The sequence below is a fragment of the Dromaius novaehollandiae genome, chromosome 6, assembly GCF_036370855.1.
Source record: "Dromaius novaehollandiae isolate bDroNov1 chromosome 6, bDroNov1.hap1, whole genome shotgun sequence".
Lineage (NCBI taxonomy): Eukaryota > Metazoa > Chordata > Aves > Casuariiformes > Dromaiidae > Dromaius > Dromaius novaehollandiae.
The window spans coordinates 16,456,103-16,477,600 of record NC_088103.1 but is presented as its reverse complement, the minus strand read 5'-3'; the positions used below and the strand labels follow the sequence as shown (position 1 = coordinate 16,477,600).

General features: G+C 38.5%; 3 protein-coding genes across 20 annotated transcripts in view; 1 reads left to right on the top strand and 2 right to left on the bottom strand.

The window, feature by feature from the left end:
- The window catches only part of GPRIN2 (G protein regulated inducer of neurite outgrowth 2), a 39,361-nt gene extending 34,918 nt beyond the window's left edge, over window positions 1-4,443 (bottom strand). For 3 of the 5 annotated variants that reach the window (XM_064513759.1, XM_064513757.1, XM_064513758.1), the window contains exons 1-2: window positions 3,420-4,309; window positions 3,097-3,280 (exon numbers count right to left, since the gene is read on the bottom strand). The gene's annotated coding sequence lies outside the window, so the exon portion shown is untranslated. Of the gene's footprint in view, window positions 1-282; window positions 1,054-3,096; window positions 3,281-3,419; window positions 4,310-4,379 lie in introns of those variants that run through there. The other 2 variants (XM_026116709.2, XM_064513760.1) reach the window with 2 other exon arrangements.
- LOC112993265 (synaptotagmin-15) lies at window positions 6-20,522 on the top strand. 3 transcript variants are annotated; one of them, XR_003261687.2, is made up of 10 exons: window positions 6-186; window positions 4,306-4,504; window positions 5,210-5,352; window positions 5,850-6,145; window positions 6,960-7,130; window positions 8,020-8,140; window positions 10,809-10,988; window positions 11,780-12,777; window positions 14,059-14,173; window positions 14,693-20,522. XR_003261687.2 is itself a non-coding variant. In XM_026116719.2 (8 exons), the coding sequence occupies exons 1-8, from the start codon at window positions 180-182 to the stop codon at window positions 11,914-11,916; spliced, it is 1,254 nt and encodes a 417-aa protein (XP_025972504.1). In that variant the 5' UTR covers window positions 6-179; the 3' UTR covers window positions 11,917-13,770. The 3 variants fall into 3 exon arrangements, 1 of the variants encoding a protein (XP_025972504.1); XR_010389668.1 differs by having other exon boundaries at window positions 14,690-20,522; XM_026116719.2 differs by lacking the exons at window positions 14,059-14,173; window positions 14,693-20,522 and having other exon boundaries at window positions 11,780-13,770.
- Window positions 17,409-21,498, bottom strand: part of SHLD2 (shieldin complex subunit 2) — a 47,992-nt gene continuing 43,902 nt past the window's right edge. For 11 of the 12 annotated variants that reach the window (XM_064513750.1, XM_026116703.2, XM_064513751.1 and 8 more), the window contains 2 exons: window positions 18,502-18,617; window positions 17,409-17,841 (listed from right to left, as the gene is read on the bottom strand). In XM_064513750.1, the coding sequence (XP_064369820.1) occupies window positions 17,636-17,841; window positions 18,502-18,617 (322 nt within the window). In that variant the 3' untranslated portion in view covers window positions 17,409-17,635. The remainder of the gene's footprint in view (window positions 17,842-18,501; window positions 18,618-21,498) is intronic. The other variant, XM_064513754.1, reaches the window with a different exon arrangement.

Genomic DNA, 21,498 nt, shown 5'->3' with positions numbered 1-21,498 from the left:
TGCGTGTTAATTTGTCAGGCAGCTGCAGGGGCGGGCTGAGGAGGGGCTGCCCCAGGGCACCGCCGGCCCTTAAAGAGCAGGGAGCTGTGGCGGCCGCAGCCCCGGCGCGGGGATCGCGGGCAGCCGGCGAGGCAGCGGAGATGGGCCCGCGGCTGTGAGCCCCCGGAGCCCCAGCACCCATGCCCGGTAAGTGCTCTGCGGCCCCACGGCTGCTTGTGCAGGGCTCCCCCCGCGCCGCCCCAGCACGGCCTGCATGCACCCCTTCCCCAAATCCCCACGTACCCATGCTTCAGGGAAACTTGGACAAGAAATCAGCTCAGCGCTCTCTTCTCCGAGCTTAAACGGCTGTCCATCTGTCCGACCTGCTTTTGGAGCCCGCTAAGGAAACACCACTGTGCAACCTGCAGGTCTGTTACTTGCCTCTGATTTTGATTCTATGCCTTGAATGCTTTCCCATCGTCTAACTGGCTGGGTGTATGAGTCAGAGAGAGCAAACAGCCAGTGTAAAGAGTTTGCTTTCCCCCCTCCCCCCAAATCATTTGGTTTATACTGTACACTTGTTACAAATCTGGGCATTTATATAGGGATTAAAACTTCTGAGGAAGAACTACCTGGTCATAACTCCAGAAGGCTTACTGTAAAGGTTAAAACAAGTTTATAAAAATATCAAAACCTAAGCAAAAAGGGATCTAATCCCAAAGCAGACCGAGAAGGTATCCATCCACATTTCTGTGTGCTAAAATAAGCGTAGTAGCTACTAATGGTGGACAGACCACCAGCACAGGGCATTTAGAGTTGAAGCATTCCAGCAGGCCTTTATCATCTCCACATGCCATGATCCTGTATCACAGCTGAATACAATCATCAGTTTTGCATGATGACAGGTAGTTATTTAATACATATATATTTTCTCCTTAGACACAATGGATTCAGCTTATTTCAATGGCTCACTTTCTGATTAGTGCTACACTATGCCCTAAGCTATTAGCTCTGTTGCTGATCTATCAGATAAGATGAACTAAAAGAAAATGAGCCAAATTCTCCTTACTCATTAAATCACAGGGAGCTTCACTGAAATGGATAAAACTTCACCTCTTATCGACCACTGTGTAAAAACAAAAAAGCAGAATTTGACCCAATGACAGTAGCTGGGTCAGAAATACTTTAGATCATTCGGCAATGAACAAATTCAGTACTGCAAACGCATTATAAAGGCTGGAAACTCATTCTCTTACTCCAAAGTCTGTACACAGCTGTGTACCACACACTGCATTACAGCACACCTCAGCTTACTGTCATCAGCGCTAAAAGGTGACAGACTGGCTTCAGGAAGAGAAACTAGGACAACTGCTGAGAGCAGTAAAGACTTGGGAATGGAGAAGACACAAGTGAAAGGGAGAAAAAGTCCTGTTGAGCTTGCTTCAACTTTTATGGCCCTTGCAATGTTATTTTTTTTTTTTAACATACATACGTCCGAACAGAGACTAAAATCACCAACCACAAATGTTTGTGCTGCTGATACTACACCTGCATGAAGTGCACCATTAATTTCTATTACATTCATTAGCACTAAACTAAAGCATTTTTCTAAGTCAGGCCTTCTAAAGCTATAAGACACCAACAGTGTGTAAAGACATACTTGAGTACAGCCTACAAAACTAGAAGGGAAGGCAGACTTGCAGAATTTCCATGCTCAGGACTGAATTTGAGTTCACATTTCCTCATACTGTACATTCTTACAAAAGGAAACTAAATTACCAGTTCAGCACAACCGGATTTGTCTCTATATTAGCATTAATCCACAACAAACAGACATTTGTTTCCTGTTCCTCAGAACAATTATTGTCCTAGTAGCCTGGCTAATTATGAAAAGGTATTCAGCCCACCTACAGGTTGCAAGGACTGCAAAGTGCCCACTGCTCTGGAACAGCCAGGAGCAGAGTGGCCTGCAGTGGTGGGAGACATGACTGAGTAGATGACTCCTGGGGAAGCTGCCAGGCAACTCCTGCAGAGAGCTAAGGCAACACACCTGGAGGGGAGCTGCAAAGAAACCTGGCTCCTATGACTGGACCAGAAACTGGAAAGTGAGATATGATGGGATAAAGGCCTGTGGGGCACTATGGTCCGGTTAATGTTGGAGCACGTGGTATTTACTCAAGTGTTCTGAAGCTGAAGGACATTCCATATCACTGATTGCAACATGGCAACAGCAAAAAGATCAGTAATACATACATTTGCAACTGACTTCCTATGCTCTTTACAGTCTTAATCAATAAATTAAGTGGCAAATTACCTTTCTGAGCTTTTATTCAAACCTACTAATAGTGCTGATTGAATATGTTGTGCTTATATTGTCTTTATTTGCTTGTACTGTCATATAGACAGGTGACTTAACTGCAAGGCACCTAAGCACAGGCAGAAAAAAAGGAGAAAGGAATAAAACAATCACAGTTATGCTTTACGAGATGAGTCTCATATGCTGCATGTTATTTTCCACACAGACAAGCTATTCAGAGTTTTAAGCACTCTAAGTCGAGTTATCTTGTACATGGGGTACAGACTGCTTTCATAATTTTTCATGTATTGCTAGAACACTTCAAACACTAGAAAAACACCCATTTTTGAACTCCATCAAACTCTGACTAAACTTATTTCCAGACGTAAATACTATTGATATATGCATAATATAAGCTTGCTTGAGGCAAGATAGATATTTTGTTACTGTAAACACTGAAAATCCTTGCATAGAGGAGTTCTTTCAGCAGGGATTTAAAGCAGGAAACAAAGGGTTCCCCCAGCCCTCAGTGTCTTCACAGAGTTCAGAGCCTGAAGAAAGCAGCAAAGAAAAACAGAAATACAAGAGGAATAGTTAGAAAGAAGATGAAAAGGCAAGAACATTTTAGAAAGTCACTGAAAGCAGCTGGTGTTCACTGCCTTAGTGATAAGGGAGAAATTTAACAGCCACGGTAACAATCTTTTTCTTACACTGGGAGCCCTGCCACCCCCCCTCAAAAAAAAAGCAGCCCATGTGTCCCTGGAAAGCAGTTTTGTAGTCTGCTTGCATCATCTGTTACACCGACTCAGGTCAGAACTCACCTTCCATCCCAAATGTTAAGCCCTGAGCCAGAGGGCATTCCAGGCTAAGCCTCAAAACCCTGGGGTCAGAGGTGGACAAGCCTACCCTGTTAGGCTCTCTTCTAGTGTTGGAAGGGGAAGTGAATCACTGGTGAGAGCCAAGGTTGGAAGCAGATCCAAAGCTGCCTCTCATCCAGTCTGTCCCCTACAAACAGGGGGGAGAAAAAAAAGTCAGTACCAGTTGCAAGAGAACTCCAGTGCTCCTCGCCCCCACCATTTTAGAGGAGACCCAGATAACTGAGATGGGGCAGTACACAATCATCACCTGTTCCTGAGCTGCCTACCTGACCACAGAGTGGAAGAGAGTTCTGCAGTTAGGGCTCTTTTTCAGACAGAGGACATGCTGGTAGGATCAATTCTCAGCTGAGATCCAGTCACGTCTGGGTGCACCAGTAATAGGTAAGTGGTAGGCCAAGACAGGCTGGGTGTCAGCTACAGCACAGAAGAGTCTCTCCAGCCTTTTACTCTAGCATACTCAGTGTAAACAAGCCACAGGACAACAATGAACGGAGCTTATTATCAACTGTCTGCCCATGGTCTAATGAGAAATTATCTTGGCAGAATTCCCCATATTCATAAAGACATCTAAGTCTTCAGTTTTACTGCTGTGAAACTACAAAAACAAAAACCAAAATGCAAATTATACAGAATCTGGTTTTATCTGAAATAATCAGGATTCAGGAAATAGTGTTTAGGAGATACTTTTTGTCTTTCCAGATCAGAAAATGTATGCATCCCTAGAGAGAAAAAATCCCCAGAGCTTTGCTTTGTCCTTTGTGCCAGGTTCTAGTGTAGTTCAACATAGATGAATGGGGTAGAAATACGAAACACTTCAGAGTGCAAACACTTCAATGCTAAGGTAAAATATTTGCATGACTGCTTCCATTCCCCCCTGCCCAGAGTCTCTTGCATTGCAATCATTGTCAGAGTATTTGAACACTTTCTAATCACTCACTACTGATGTCATACATCTTCAGCTGTTGCGCCATGCTATATCCAAAGACAAAAGTGTGCATGTCAGTAGAATGCTTCATTTAAAAAATTCATTTTCATGTCCATTTTAGAACGTAGGTCGAATAAGTTTGTTGATTTTAATGTCCTTTCCTCCTGCGAAAACTTATATAACTTTGATCCTACTATGCTGATTTATGTGCTTCTATGTTTGAACAGAACAAGTAGTTGCTGTTGCTGGAGGTGTAATAGGAGGTATCCTTTTATTTGTTCTCATTGGAATTACTGCATACCTGCTCTGGAAGAAATTTTGCCTCCTTTCTTCTTATGAAGAGCTCACTAGTCCTGTCACAACACCACCTGCAAAGGCCATTTTGCAGAATCAGTCATCTTCTGAAATTCAGCCAAAAAGCACAAGGTGCATAATCTTGTTTTGTTTTGAGAGCATAGGCTATTGGCCACTCATTTCAACTTGTCAAAGCTCAAATGAGGGATGATCTAAATATATGCATGTACAGACATAAATGAGACCCCAAACTATATAAAAACATCAGTCATGTTTTCTTTCATTCTCTAGAAAAATAATACTTTGTTACTATGAATGCAATGATTATTTCTGATTTATGTAATTCAATAGTAAGAGAGATATTGCCATCAAGTGTAATCAGTGCATAGACAGCTTTATGTTATGTAGAAAAATATGGCCCATGGGCCAGAGTCATTCCCAGTAGTCTCAGAATGAAACATCTGAGAACCTAACAATATGACTTCAGCTCTGAAAGGAGGCTCTCTAAGAAGTTAGTTACTGGAGGAGTTTGGGGCTCTAAAACAAAAAGTTGCAGTTGATTCTTCCTTTCCTTTGAAAGATTATTTCCAAAGGAGAAGAAAGGGAAAAGCGAGGGATCTGTCTGAAGACATAAGATCTGATATCCCTAGCTGGACCTTTAGGCATTGTGCGCACAACATCAATTGTAAAACAAAGGGTATTATCTTTTCTACTTAGGCATGTCTATACAGCTTTTACAAAATCAAGAGATAAGAACTTTAAGCACACTACCCTGTTACCAAGTTTGATTTTCGTATTTAAATTAGAAGAGTCAGTACCTGTTGTTGTTCTGAGCAGATCTAGAAGCGTTCCGTTTGTCATTCCACCAACACTGCACGGGCGAGACTGGATTAACTTGATGAATGAAGAACAGGTTCAGGAAGACAGTGATCCCTACGTGATTCCTCAGTCTGGGCCACGCTCATCATTTCATTCTTTGGGTATGACATTGCAAAACTGGGACTTTTGGAAGGGGAAATAGAATATTGTGAAGCAGGCTTGTTGGGGGCATACCATACATAGCAGTATACAGTAAGAGCCCCAAACACTACATGGTACTTTGGAAACCTGCACATAAGGCACACAAAGCAGCCTCTCATTCTATCTTTTTATAAAGGGACAACATGGTGGTAGTCATGAAGTGTCACACTGTTGCCTGCAGATACAGAGAGGCCACTTGCAGATAAGGTTGTTCATTGCAACAGCAAATATCCAGAACCATCAAGGTACAGTCACAAGAATAAGAGGAAAAAAAAGGAGGAGGACAGCATACAATTACTCTCTCACACTACAGGGAAAAGGAGTTCAAATCCTGAGCTTATACAAAGATGGATTGTTAATAAAGAGATTAACATGGTTTTCCTAATACAGCAGTGGTTATAAAAATGCCTGCTACACTCTTGAGACTAACCTGCTGGTGCTTTTCTGTTTCCTGAAGCTGGAGCTTATGTTGTAGGGACCATTAACCCAGAGCTGTACAAGTTTCCTGAAGACAAAAGTGAGACAGATTTTCCTGAGGGCAGCATTGGCCGTCTCTGGTTCTCCATAGAGTACGAACAAGAGTCAGAAAGGCTCCTTGTCTCCTTGATTAAAGTCAGAAAGCTGCAGCCTCCTGCTGATTCCTGCAGTCCCTTTGTGAAAATCTACTTGCTGCCTGATGAAAGACGGTACTTGCAGTCCAAAACAAAACTCAAAACCCTTAACCCACAGTTTGATGAAAACTTTGTTTTTCAGGTACTTACCTTTTGATGAAGCAGATTTTTGTTTGCAAATGTTGACTTGCCAAACCAAAGTACATGTTTTGTAAGAATGAGTAATTTTCTACAAAATTCTACCGAAATACAAGTCATTTTCACTGGAGATAAGATTTATTACTGGACCTTCTGGAGATCCTGGGCTACGTAAGTCTGTGGCTACAGGACTGATCTTACATGTGGACTGCACCAAAGATTCCAGGCTTTGCTGTCCTGGGAAGAATGAAAATATGAGTTTGAACTAGAGCTGAGCAGCTGGCCCAGAAGCTCTAGAAGTCCAGGAGCAACCTAGTTTAACTAAGGCTTTCATAGCTCTTTGCTGTGGGAGCAGGCTAGAAACTACAATGTATTGTGTAATATTTGTGTAGTGTTGCAAAGCTAGGAGCCTGGCTCCCAAGGTCAAGGACTTCAGGAAGGCTTGTGGTCTCACAAGACGCAAGCTTTAAAACTAAAAAAGTTTGAGGTTCAAACAACTGAAAAATGAATGTTCATAGAATTCTAAGTTTTTGTGTCTTTAAATGAATGTATCATATAATACTAGATCTATATAGGCTGAAAAGCTGCCAGCTAACTTCACATTTTCCAGACGAGCTAATTCTATTTTAGCTTGGATCTTCCGATTCCTGCATAGCTAAAACTTTAGGCACATTAAGAAACTGGACTTTAAATAATCAAAGGAAATCTCCACCTACCTCTAACACACTTTGAGAAATTCTTCATTCGAAGTCACGCCAGAGTAGAAAAGACTCAGATGCAATTACATTTATTAACATACTCTTCCTCTTCCTGTACAGGTTTCCAGTAAAATGTTGTTCCAAAGTACTCTGAAATTCTTGGTTTATCACGTTGATAAGCAGAAAAAGCACCATTTCCTAGGACAAGTTATCTTTCCATTGAAAAATGAAACATTAACTGATGACAGCAAACTAGTCATATGGAGAGATTTGGAGAAAGAAAACTTGGAGGTAGGCACACCCCAGTATGCTCAGCGTTGAACTTCTCTCTCTCATCTAACAAGTATTGGAGGGATACAGATGAGGTAGAAGAATATTATATCAAATACTGTATCAAATGCAAAAGTATTTGATAAACATTTGGTATCAACATTCCCATGGAGTCACAAGTTAATAATGTAACTCTTGGTACAATCATTATCAATCCTATTGCTAGGAAACAGTTACATGAATTAAAAGGAGACAGATATATGAGAAAGCACCTATTGTTGTTTTGAATTAGTAAGACTAGAAAAAAAAAAGCACAAGATGAGAGGAAACAGGCTTCATTTGGAAGAGAGAAATTCAAAAGTTCAGGAAGGCTGAAAGAGGCTTCTTATGCATATTAGCCTGAAGCAAGAAAATACTACCATCACAAGACAGCAGGGTTTGACTACCACTATACATAAATCCAGAAAAAGAGAGAAATCTGACCATTAGCAAATAAAGAAGTAACTCAGATGGCCAGTGGAAGGAGGAAGGGGTTTTTTTTTGATGCTGTTTGCATCACTGTTTTAGGTCATCTAAATAGCATGTTGTGGAGAGGTATCAGATAAAACCAGAACCTTGACTGGGAAGACTTTATCTTGTTTGCTTAACTAAATATATCTATCCCTGTAAATAAAAACCAGGAGGGACCAAGTCAGAATATCCTGCTAATAAATATATAGCAACAGTATTTTCAATTGTTTCTACCAAATATAACAATATTGTAGATAATGCCATTGCAATTCACTAAGGCACCTTGTGACAGAAACCACTGGTGTGAAGAGGCATCTCCCCCTTCCTCCTGCCCCCCATTTGTCTGTCTGAGGAGAGAGGTTTTCAGATATATTTGACTAGCGCTCTTCTGCTTCCAAAGTCTCCTTCAGAGTATGGTGATATCCAGTTCTCCCTCAGCTACAACGACTACCTGGGCCGTCTCACCATAGTGGTTCTGAGAGCCAAGGGATTAAAGCTCCAGGATGAGAGCTATGCTGCCAGTAAGTACATAACCTTCCTCTCTGCTATCAGCTCCAGAATTCCTGTTCTAATTTGCTCCTTCCTCATCTGTCTGCCCAAGCTTGCACTGAGTGATTCTCCATAGAAAAAATAAACATCAGGGTGATTTAATTTGTGTGGAAACAAATCATAACTTTGTTACTAGGATAACAAAATTTTGATAGCTCAGTTCTGCTATGCTTTGGTTTCATGTCACAATAAATGGTTTGTCCCACATCTTCAGAAACAATTTTTTTTCTTGATCTCTCAGTGCTTTTATGCAATAAGCAACACTATTCTACTGCACTCCGGTCCAAAGAAGGTGGCATTTAATGCAGTAGCTACATTTAAAAATTTGCCCCAAGACAAAGAATTTTGAGGCAAAAGCCTAGACGTAACTATGGCAGGACAACTGTTCACACTGAACAGCTGTTCTGGGAGGGAGCTGAAGTGGGAGAAAATTCCCAGCTTAGGACAGCCTGACCTCAGTTCAGGGGACCACAGGATGGAGTCACAGTTTTCCTTCCCTTACTGCAGCTGGGGTTTTCCTGGGACAACCTGCTTATGTGTCCTCGGCCTCAGAGATGAGGAGTGTAGAGAATACCTCAAAATGTCATTTATCTACACACTCAAACATTAGTGGTAGCAAAAATAGATGGAAGAACCAAGCTTCAATGTGTCTGCATCTTTGATAATTTTTTGAAGGGCTCTGAAAATAAAGAATATAAATGTAAAATATACCCAGCAGTATCTAAATACATGGAGATGAGTTTACTCTTTTTAGGGCAGGAGTGTTAAGAGATGACTTGCATGGCAAAGATGATGAGAATATACAGCTTTCCAGTTAGCATAATCGTACCTTATTCACCATGCGCTTGCTGTAGGAGAAACGATGAATAACAAAAAAATATCATGCATTAGTTCTAGAACACAAATAGCCAAGATAAGGATGGCCAGAAAAAAATATGACTAGTTCCTGAAAGATGAATGGCAAAATAACATTACGAACTAAAAGCCAAAGTTCCTAATTTTGCATCATGTCAGCAACTTTACAAGAGAGGGAGAATACCTCTTAATACAACTTGTCTCTGCCTGATGGTTCAGTTTTGAAGTTCTGCAGCACTGACAGCCAGAATTCTATTTGTTTCTTTCCACAGATCCAACATTAATCTTCCACATTATTTAATGCCAGTATATTGCAGATTATTCATTCTAATAAGCAAGAGTCATGGGCACTCTCTGGAAGGAGGAGCCGTCAGAAGATGATTCTGCAGGATACATTACTAAAGATAAAAACAAAGGAAAATTAAATGCATTGGGTGTTATTTCATCTGATAAAGCCCTTCAAGTATGACTTAGGGACCACAGATGCTCTGGTAAATCCTAAAGAAAAACTGGAATAAAAAGTTTCCTAGAGACAGGGCTCCTTTCTAATGTGACACTAATCTTTGATGGAAGATACGTAGTATAGGACAGTAAGGAAATATTTTTAGATTAAAACTAGTGAGTTAAATATATTAAGAAGTAATAAGGAAGCAAGTAGCAAACAGCTAAAAATCGGACTTTATACAAGTAGTTTACATAGTAATCCAGAAATAATGTCCAGGTAATATAGCCCTGACAGAAAAAGCACCTATTCTAGTAAGCTTGCAACCTCTCAAACAGTAATGAGAGCCTACTGCATCTGTGGAAATAACAAAGTGACATTAAAATCTTGCCAGTGCTGGATCTGTCCTGGCACTTCTAATTGTTTTTGCTATACAGATTAACTTTAATGAACTGAATAGCAGGGAGTAATAAACACAGTAGCAGCAGGGAATCTCTTACTGCTTCACTGGAAAAGAACAAATCCTTAGCTAATAATTAGGATGAAATTTCTTTATGCTTGTCACTAAGTTTTGTAGATGAGGAAGGAAGAATGGAAAATTTCAGGCTACTCTGGATCTCATTTGCAAAGATCTACTGAATAACACCACAATGTGATACCACTCATCTTACCTTCGGGAAGCAAAGCAAAACTTTTTTATTGTTTTTCTTCCTCCACTTCTTCCCCCCACCATTTTCATAGTATTTTCTAGATGGAAAAAGAGCAGACAGACCATTTGAAATCATTCTTTCACATCTTTTCCTATAATTTTCCACAAAATTCCTTAACAGCTATTGGAAAAATCATTTTGTTTAAGGATTGTTTGAATAGGAGAATGCTGTTCCTCTGAAGAGATTCAGTTTTATCAGAAACTTATCTGATCCAAGTGCAGGCTGTAGCTGTGAGGGTCCGCCCCACAAAGCCTCCCTTGTTTTGGATCGAATGACCATGTGATCGAATATATGAAATTAGTACTGATCCAACAAACTAAGCCTTCAAAAATAAACAACCCACCTCCATCAGATGGAAGGGAAGACAGAAATATGTGATCAAGGATGCAGGGTAAGAGTTAAGACTGCCCCTTTCAACAACAGCTCCTAAATTTGCAAAGTGCACTGCAACCTAAGTACTTTGTGTACTCCCTGCTTCGGGTTATGCATTGCCTTACTGCCTTATGTTTCTTTAATCCTTCATGATCTAATGGTATAACTACTATTGACTCATAAAAGTCTGAAATTGCCTTCACCCTTTCCTCCCAAGTGCCTGTGATGTATTTTCTTTTTGATTTTTTTTTTTTATCCAAGGTGTATATGTCAAAGTCTCACTAATGAACCATAACAAATTCATCAAAAGTAAAAAGACAGCAGCTGTTCTGGGATCCCTCAATCCAGTGTACAATGAAACCTTCAGCTTCAAGGCAGATCAGACAGAGCTGGATACAGCAAGCCTGAGTCTATCTGTGTTCCAGAATATCGAGGGAGACAGTAAGATATATAAATTATTATATTTAAGATGTCATAAATCTCTTACATATTGCAGAGATATTTTAAACATGAGAGAAATTCATTCCTTTTTGGCAATAATCATAAAAAATGAAAGAGGTGTAGGGTATTTTAGAGTCTGTTTCTTTAAAAAGCAGAACAACGTATTTGCAGCAAGCATGTCTGTCTTTCAAAGGCTAAAAATTAAACATAAGACATGACTAGAACTATGTAGACCAGTCACTGTCCATATATACAAGCAGCTATACTTTTGTTTCAAATTATTTTCCTTATCTGCAGCTGAAAAGTTCAGGCATAAAGAAATGACCTACTCATTGGCAGAGGGTGGTCAGTGTTAGAGCATGAAACAGACCCAACATATTGTGACTCCCAGCTGATGCTCCAGTAACTAAATGTATTCTTTCCCAAGCAAGAGCACCATCTGCATCCTACCAAGGTTGCTGACGCCCAAACTAGGGCACAGTTCCGCAATAAACTTGAGGTACAGGGTCTGGGCAGATAAGGATCTGTGTGCCTTAGATTCTCATTTAGAGCACAGGCAACGGAGTAGGCTCAGACTGACTAAACCTGCAGTACCTTTTAGGGCTGAATCTTAGCATGTAGATACTAGGGGAACCTGAGATCTAGAGTGAATCCCTTGATGAAAACTTTGGTTTGAAAGTAACTTCATAACATGCATCTCACAAGTACAGGTTAATATTCTAACTTCAGGTAAGGGTTCAACAGAAGCATTGACAGATGCTGATCACTAACTGCTTTCTTTTTTTCCCCAGAAACACACCTGCTGGGACGTGTAGTAGTTGGGCCTTTCATGTACACTCGAGGCAAAGAACTAGAACACTGGAATGAGATGATCAGCAAGCCCAAGGAGCTGGTTAAACGATGGCATGCTCTCTGCCACAGCACTTAATTAAGCAGCATCACTCTGAGGACAAAAAAAAAAAAAAAACAAAAAAAAAAAACAAAAAAAACAACCTTAAAATAGAGAAGCTCTCACTGTCTTTCACAACCTAATGATAAACGGTGCAAAATCTTCAACCATTTAATGCTCCCAACTGGACAAGAATAACAGGAAGGTAACATTTTTCCTTTCCCAAACACAAACAGAAGACTTGGTCCCTGGTAGGCTGGAACTCTTACCTTCCCTCTCTCCAAAATATTTTTCTATTTTAATTAGTACATAGCAGAGCAAGCAAAGCAGGAAAACAAATATGATCTCCCAGTGTTAGTTATTTTGACTAGCAGACACGAATAATGCTCCATCATCTGGATGGAACCCGAAATAACCTAAGAATTGTCAATTATAAGGCCTCACTGCTTAGTGCATGGCATCACCATGGACAGACTGGCTTCGCCAAAATGGATGGAGGTCCACTAAGCATGGAACTGCCAAAACACTGTCCAAGTCCAAGATATGTTGGCTGATTGCTAAATACTTGCAATGTATTTAAGATAATAGCATTATATTTAACACCTCTTTTGAATATGAATGGTGAAAAACACTGAGTGGATATTGTTCAAACACCTATAAGCACCTGTTCATGCCGCTCAGCATAGCTTACTACTTGCAGTAATTCAGTTATTCTCAGCTGACTGCAACATACAACACTTTGGTGACACTGAAGGAGAAACAGAAAAGAAGTCCTCAAGTCAGAAGCGACTCCAGGCTTGCAAGAGTATTGGAGTACTCGTGGAAAGTGCCACTAGGTGCCTGCCCTGCCCTTATACTTTTCCACAAATACATGCTTTTGACCTCTGCAGGAGACAGAGCGTAAGTGAAAAGGACCTTGGGTTTCACCTAGTATGGCCACTCTTACACTGAAAATCTGATCAATTATCTTAAGAACCTATGGCATAAATCTGTTTCAGTGGTAGAGTTTTCTTCATTAAGTAACTTTTCTGTAAAATAATTCAGAGCAATTATCTTTCATCAAAGTAAGAGAAATAGGACATTTTCTTCTTGATTGTTCACTGGGGACCTGAACTCTGTACCTTTCACACCCTGCAGTCATAAACCAGATAAACTAACTCTTACAGGGGAACATTTTGTACAATTATGTTCCAAGAGGACCATAATCTCCACAGTTAAACTAAAGCCAACTTCCTTTCAAACAGGATATAATATTAATTCAGTATATTAAAAATGGGTCTTCTCTGAGGAGATGAGAACACTTTCCATTTTGACAACGTTGTTGTCTAAAGGAAATACTGTGTATGAGAATTTATCTGAGAGGGACTATAAGATAACAAACGCCACCTGATTCCCCACATGAGATGTTATATAGTACCCTCATTTTGTATTGCTTACTGCACCACTGGTATATGAAAGTCCAGGCTTGTTACAAAAACACTCAAATCTCACTGTACTTTCTCCAAATGAGTAATGGCAGTGCCCCCAAACCCAGAGTTGTTTTTTCATATTTTACTCCTACAGGACTACTGCAAAACAGACTAATAGGCAACATATCTGATTTGGGAACGAAAACTATGTATGAAATGTATACTAGCTATATTACTATGATAAAGCAATTTTAGCAAATACACCATCTCCATCTTTATGATTTAAACCATACCAATAAACATTAAACATCTCAAAAGTGAGTTGTTAAGGATGCTTCAGGCAGTTGTTTACTAGTTTGTGCAGGCAGGCACATGTAATGCAGAGTGTCTGTTAACATAAATACCTCCAAATTGGGAAGTGAGAGGCTTTTGTTCACTTGCCTGACTTGGTATACAATATAATAATATAATATAATGCATTGTAGTGGTGTGGTCTCTTCTTTATGCTTCTTATAATGTACCAAATACTTATATTTGTGTGTTCAATAATTACAGCTAAACTCGTGGAGAAACGTATTTAAATGCAGTTACCAATGTACTTGATGTTGCTCAAGGTTATCAAAGTAACATAAGTGAGAAAGGTCCTTTATGATTCTTCCTGAACAACACAGCTATTACAGTAAAGACAGACATGATTAAATAGGGAACATTAACAGTGATACCAATTGTCGTATATACAATGCAGCAATTTTTTACCTACTGCTTTTTACAGATAATCCATCTATTCTTCCTGCTTGAGACTTGCGGTGAGATGAAGGAGGAGGAATGATTACAAGACCTATCAGTGCTTAACTACTGGTGTTTCTTTTCTTCTGAAAAATTTTAAGGTACTAGTATTTACCATTCAAGTTAAATGCTTAGCATAGAAAACACCCAATCCAAAAAGTACACAAGAAACAGCTATTTATAAAATCATTAAAAAATGTGACATCTTCCTCAAAACTCCCCGTAACTACGATAAACATGAGAATTTTTGAAGTTCTGCAATAAATTTAGCATTTGCTCAATAAAAGTACAACCCCTTCAAGTGGCAGTGAGCAGCAATTGATCAGTGTTTTACAACAGACATGAATGGTTACATTCCTGTTTTAGAGAACAGGAACTTAGAGAACAAATCCCGCCACTACTGAAGCAAAGAATTTATCTGCATCTATTCCCCTGTGCATCATTCTCTACTGTACCTTCTCTCCCAATTAGAATTATACCTACACTAGGTCCTTTAAGAAGCCTAATGATGACTGTCACCTGCACTAGTCTACCCTTCCTCTAAGTGAGGAAATGAGGAACTAGATGATTATTTGGAGATTATCTGCTCTTAAAATAACAGTACATTCTAAATGCAGCAGCTTGTTGAAACAGAAAGGGAGCAAGAAGCCTTACACGTGATGGGTCAGAAAGCTCCTGAGGAGAAAATTTCCATACCAGATGGAAGCACAGAAAGATAATGCAACAGCTTTTTCTGTTTGGAAGGCAAGGGGAAGATTCTAAAGCGGCAAACACAAAGCAGCAGGACCTAGAAATTTTATGGAGAATCACCAAAGCACAGACACAAACCAAGAAGGCTGTATAATTACTGTAAATTGATTGAAGTTAATATTGAACTATAACATTATGTTTGTAATTTGGATTTCGAAACGGAATACTGTCAAACATGAGTCAGAGTAACTATCTGAAAGATCAAGAGAGGACGAAGCAGTCAGGTTCAAATCAGCTGAAGACACCTAACCAGAGTATGCAGAACTTGGCATTTAGCCACGCAGCACTGCAGCAATCTACTTAGGGTGACTTCCTCCTAAAGTTGTCGAATCATCCCAGAAAACCACAAATTGACAGGATGTCAAACAATCTAGGATTTCTCTAATATAACTGATGTCTGTTTTTTCAAGAGTCTTAAACCCAAAGAGGTCCTGGAATGGTTTAACTCATGCAGGATCAGCATCCGATACCATATGATTTAAACAGATCTGAACATCGATATTGCTCTTCTTCTCAAGATGGTTTTCCCTAGCATTAAGGAAAACACATTCTAGAATGAGACATTCCTGAGTAAAGTGTAGATAGAATGAGGTACAAAAGGCATGGGTCCTTGCACTCTTACCAAGGTGATTGATCAGGACATCATCCTGATTTTGCCAAGTCATATGAAAGTAAACAAGATGAAAAACTGCTTCAATATTGAACTGTGAGATAAAATCCAACCATTGTAACTCTTGAATTCTGCTTATATAGAGCTGTGATTTGCTATATTATTGTTACCACAATTGGTCAACAGTAGCAAAAACAATTGTTAATTATTGATTACTAGATAAGGACATTACAATTGAGCCTCTTCTGTGATGCATGTTCTTCCTTCACCTTAGGCTTGGCACTGTGGAGATTATGATTCCTTTACAGAGACTGCAGTGTTTTGCTTTAGAAGAGGTCACTGAGTTTTTTCTGGAGCTTTTGTCTTGGCATTTGCAATAGCCTTTGTCAGCACCTGACTTGCACACCAGTGGTGCCAGTGCTGAGTTTAGTTTTTGTTGTCACTGTGCTGTCTTTCTTGTGCTACTCTTATGCATCTTGGCACAGCAGGAAATGGATCTTGCTGGCATAAGCTCAGCATTCCTATGTTCACTTCCACAGGAAGTGACAAAACAGCCAGAGATGATTCCAAAAGATAGTAGTTCTGGTCTTGCTTTCATGAGAAATGAGTAACATTCTAGCAGAGGTAGACAAAAATACTGGGGAATTATCTTGCCACAAACAGGCAGGGCTTAAACCAGAACACCAAGTTTGCCATGAGAGGCAGACCTCCACAAAATGGTCTGATCAGCAGAATCTGACCAAATACATTGATCAGTACACAAGTAGTTAAATAAAGCAATAACAAGATAAGTGATGTTGTGAGACTCCAGACAGTTTTGAAGAAATTCATTCTCGGCATCTCCTGACAATTCTCCTTCTGCCAGACTGACAAGAAACATCATTATCATCTTCCCCTTTATTGGTACAGAAGCAAAAACATGACTTGCACATGGCTGTACTCAACCCCATTAAAAAAGCCCAACAGTCCCAAAATGGTTTCACACACATCAGATACCATAGCACATACAACAGAATCCAAACTAACACCAGAAAACACTTTCTCAATCGTAAGTAGCAACTTCCAGGAGACCGCACTTAAGGGCTCTCTAACCTTAGTTGTATCGCTGTATTACTGGCATGCAATTACATTTCACAATTTGATTTATCATCAACTTCAATTTTGAGAACAGTTCTGTTTTCAAAGCCTGGGGATAGCAAAAACATCCTGTATGTGGAAACAGATTCCTAACTGAGAACAAGGCAGGTCAAGGATCTGCAGGGATCTAGTCAAGGAACACATTAAGTACTATTTATACTCTGCAGCATCTACCAGCCTCAGTATCAGAGAAAAATATTAATCATTATCAAAATATAACCATTACTCTGCAAAAACAGTTGGATAAGTCTGTTGCTTTACTAAGTCAGATGCGGTCATCATTTACTCAGTCTTTTACTGATAAAAATCACTATCTGAATAAACCAAGACTTCAAGGATTCAATTCATTTCTAAATCAGATTAAGGCAGGACAAAGTTTTGTAGACCAGTGTTAAACCGATATTAAATTGGCTTAAGGTGATTAAGTTTTTGCCAGCTTATCCTAGAACAATACATACAAAAATTTAATGATTTAAGGGGTCCACAAAAGAATGCATCAGTTTAATTAAAGGGGTTTTAAGCAGTTTAGCTAAATTGGTGCAACAACTTCTAGCTAAACAAAATTAGTTTCTCAATGAGATAGAGCTGTTTTACAAGAAACGACAGCAACAGCAAAATTGCTGAGGAAAAATGGCAAAAATTCTGCTGCTAAAAGAAGGAAAGCAACCATAACAGGAGAAAAAGTACAAAGAAATAACCAAGTTAAAAATAAGACACAGGATAAGACGAACAGAAGAAATGACACTACAGAATTGTAATCATCTTCCTCTAATTTGCCATATTCATGAGAGTTCACAGATTCAACACTAGAGAACTTCCACTAGAGAGAAGAGCCAAAGTGAGATACCACCAAGAGATTTTTATTAAGATAAAAACATACGTATAAAAATACACTGTGTGACAATTAAATAGTACAGTAGAAGTGCATACAATTAGCAGATATTCCATACCAGTCCTTTTGATTTTTGTATGAATTAAATATGAAATCCTTTCTTGTATTCTGATTTGTTCCTTGAGCTAATTCATTTTTCTTCTATTTGCAATCTGCTTGTTCATATGGTCTTTGTTAACCAGTTATTGCAGAGGTCAATGGTTCAGAGATCAGATCAGGATGAAAATTTAGCAGATGGAAGTCCTTTTGCAAAGGATAGCTGTTTTCATCCAGCACAAAATGGCTCCTAATTTCCAACAAATAGGATGCTTCCGTATCTGCTAGCAGCAAATGACACAGTTCTGCTACTATTATGCGGTAAGTCATATCTGAGGAGGGCACTGCAAAAGATAGAACAATCCAATTCACTTTATGTTCATAATGGCACCTGACATACAGGTTCTACCATCAGAAAGGCTACACTCACTCACCAGAAATGTAGCTCAGTGTCTGAATAGAAAATTAGCTTTTGTTTGTAATCACATTTTTTTCAAATAATTTGTTAAAACTGCTTCTCATTATACCATAACACCTGTGAATCACGTACACCTCCTCTCAACAAGTCAAACTTAGGATACAGAGAAGTCCGCCTGAAACACTGCTCAGTTATTTACTTAAATAAAGCATGGCAGCTATTTCTAAAAACTGGTAAGACATTCTATTTTGCATACAGGGAATCCCACTTAGTAACTGAATATTTAGTTATATAGCGTGTAATAAATGTTCGTACTATTTTACCTTTTATTCTTATTACCTCAACTCTGAATTTCCAGCTTCTCCTACATTTGTTTCACAGCAACTGAAATGTTTTATTAAAGGTTTAAGTCCAGAAGTTACTTTAAAGGTGAATATATATTATATAAAATATAAGCAGTCATCATACGTATCCAGAATGACAATTTCATCATGATTCTAACATAGTCAATAGTTAAAAATTCAGTTTTCATTGTGAACTTTGCGGCCCTTGATGGTTCTACAACAAAAAATTCATGGAACAGTACCTACTAATCTGTTCAGCCAGTCTGCAGGAATATTGAGGAAGATTTTTTCCATCAGCTCTGACACCACATGAACAGAGATTTCATATCCTCCATCTTCGACTGTCATCAAAGCAGGTCTAGATCAGAAAGCAGAAGGCTCTTGAAAGATCATTTGTTGTATTTTTCTGACTGACAGAAAGTTTCTGACAAAAGTAATTCAGTGCAATAATTACCTTCCAACATAAAACCAGTAACTAGAAAATATCTATGCACTCTTCTCAACTTGTAGTCAGAATATGAGCTTGCTACTCCTTGAATTCCTAATTCAGTATACAACATTAAAATAACTTCTCAAGTTACCAGTAAAAGACTTAATTTCAGACAACTGCAGAAAACAGTGCTTTTGTGGTATGTGCTGTTTTTCCAAGAGAAAATGAAAACTGCACCAAACAGTATTTTTAAATCCTCAGAGCATGAATGTAAGTTAAGATGACATAAAGCTGAACATGTGATGCTTTTCCTGAAGCCCAGAGTCCATGTCTTGAGATTAAAGTTATCTAAAATAGACTGAAGGTAGTATAGTTTCTTTTTTGCTAAAATGAGAAAAATAATCCTTCCTCATTTAAGAAAATTTTCTCAGGTCAGGTATTATACATACCAAGAAGCTGCATTAACAGCGAGAAAGCCTTTTCTCATCAATCAACTTGGGAAATACTTTACAATCTTTTGTATTTCAATCCTTTGTTTTGATAATGTATTCACATCAGGCAAAAAACTACAACATGCAAAACCCTTACTAAATCAGCGGGAAATTTACCTAACACTTGGCCTGATGTCCATAAAAAGAAAGGACAGTTGTCATAAAATGACAAATACAAATTTCTGAAGACTTTCTTAAAAGAGGGAGCAGCTTCAATGGAGTGTGAAATCCTAAGTTATCCAAAGTCAGGTATAAGCAAAATAAGTATGCGTGTATCTGCACAGAGGAGTTTCCACTATGCATGCCATGTGATTTATAATTAAGTTACAGCAAAGGCAAATACATCCAAGTAGTTAAAGTTGCAGCATTTTAGGAGTCAAGGACATTCCACTTCCATGTCTGCATGGTAATCCTTAATAACAGATCCAACAAAACATTAAATGACAATCTTGTACACTAGTTTGTATGAACATTTAAGAACCAGCTTCTCCAGTATTTATTTGTAGTGTACATTTAATTGTGTCACACTGTGTCCTGCATCATAGTTGCTAAATGTTATATAAACATTTATATATGTTTATAGAGAGTTATATCAATCTCACTGCCATTAGCAACATTGATTTTTGGGAAAACCAAGAAAGTTAATCTTGGGAGACAATTTGTTCACAAATACTGAGACCCCTTCATCATTCTAATAAAAGCCTATCTGAAAATTGAAGCTTTAAGATTACCTATGAAGAGGCAATTACTAACTGTAGTGTGTTCCCAGTGAATATCAAACAGTAAACAGAACTGAAGGCATTACTGCAGAATCCATTAAAAAAGATGAGAAACAACCAAATAATTAATCTGTAGTTATACCTGTTGCCATCAGCAAGTACCAATACATACAGTGCTAACCAAGAATGATACTAGTTTACATTTATATGCAAATATTACCCTGAAATAGTACAGTTAATTGAGTCAAAGATAATTTGATCTTAATCTTTGAGTTTCTTGAAAAATTCTTGTTGGTATAGTTATTTGAAAAGGCACCTGGAATTTTTTTGCTACAAAGCTAGTGTTATGTCATTTACACCTTTGAACTTAAATACATAAAGTATGAATGTAAATATGTAAGCAAGTATATGTATAAATTTAAATCTACAAATATTCAGGGGTATGTAAATAATAAAAACAGGAAAGATATTTGAAATGCAAAGCAGTGAGATAAAAGCTTAAGGGTATCACCTGGAATGATGTCATCTGTATCAACATCACCTAGAACTGTTTGTAGTAATACAGCATTTTATAGCCACTACATAATATCAAGATAACATCTTTTATACTACAACAACAAAAAGGTGTCACATACTGCTAAACAAGTAAAAAAAATAAATCTCTTATTTTGTTGGAAAGCATTTTATATTGTAGGATATGCTCAAAAGTGTTCCTATTAGGTCTAAAATTAATCTGATCAGAGACTGCTGTCAGACAAGCATTGCCCTTTCTAGTTTGCTGTTTCACATGATTAAAAAGTGATACTGAATGATAAACAACTGGAAGTGATTCTTCTTTTTAATGTAGGTATTACCTAAATTTCAAGTTCGTATGTCTTCTTTGGAACCTTTTATTATTGGTGCCCTTCCTTTATTGTTCTACCAAATCAGTCACAGGCATTGGCTTTTGCTATGCTCCTGTGATACGTTAAGTCCTTTATAGTGATGTTCAACAGGTGGTTCTTGCTTTCAGCTTCTTACAGCGATTATACTAAGCCTAATTGTTTCCACAGCTGATGTGGCTTCTACCCAACATGCCCTGTGACTGTCCTGAGGCTCTTTACAATATGCCATGCAACATGGACATCAGAATCTTCACACATTTATTTAAAAGAAATTTCACAACACACTGATCAAAGCAGGATGCAATGCTGGTATCCTGGCCACCCCTAACAAAGGAAACTAAAGCAATAAACCTCAGAAAATACCAGAATAATGTAAATCCTGGTTACAGCAATATTGGAGCAGTATCTAAACAGAGTATGTTATATAAAGTAATAAAATACAGCACAATCATCCTCGGTAATGAGCTTTTCAATGGGAGATGTTCCCATTCCAGGATACAACTGCTAAATTGCAGAAGTGGCAGGAATGGAAGAAAGGCAGTCACTTCCAAAAAAGATCTACTAAAGATGCACTGTCAAATAGGACTCGCAGTCAGGCAGTACTTCAGTATATTGTCATTTGGAAAGTGTTATTAACATTAATAAATTAATTCTACAGTTAGCGTGATTAATATCACTATGCTAGTGATACTACTAATGCTGCTAGCAGCATTAA

Coding starts and splice junctions, on each gene's coding strand:
- LOC112993265 (XM_026116719.2), top strand. Junction 5,353..5,849: donor CTCATCATTTCATTCTTTGG/GTATGACATTGC, acceptor TGTTTCCTGAAG/CTGGAGCTTATGTTGTAGGG. Junction 7,131..8,019: donor TGGAGAAAGAAAACTTGGAG/GTAGGCACACCC, acceptor CTGCTTCCAAAG/TCTCCTTCAGAGTATGGTGA.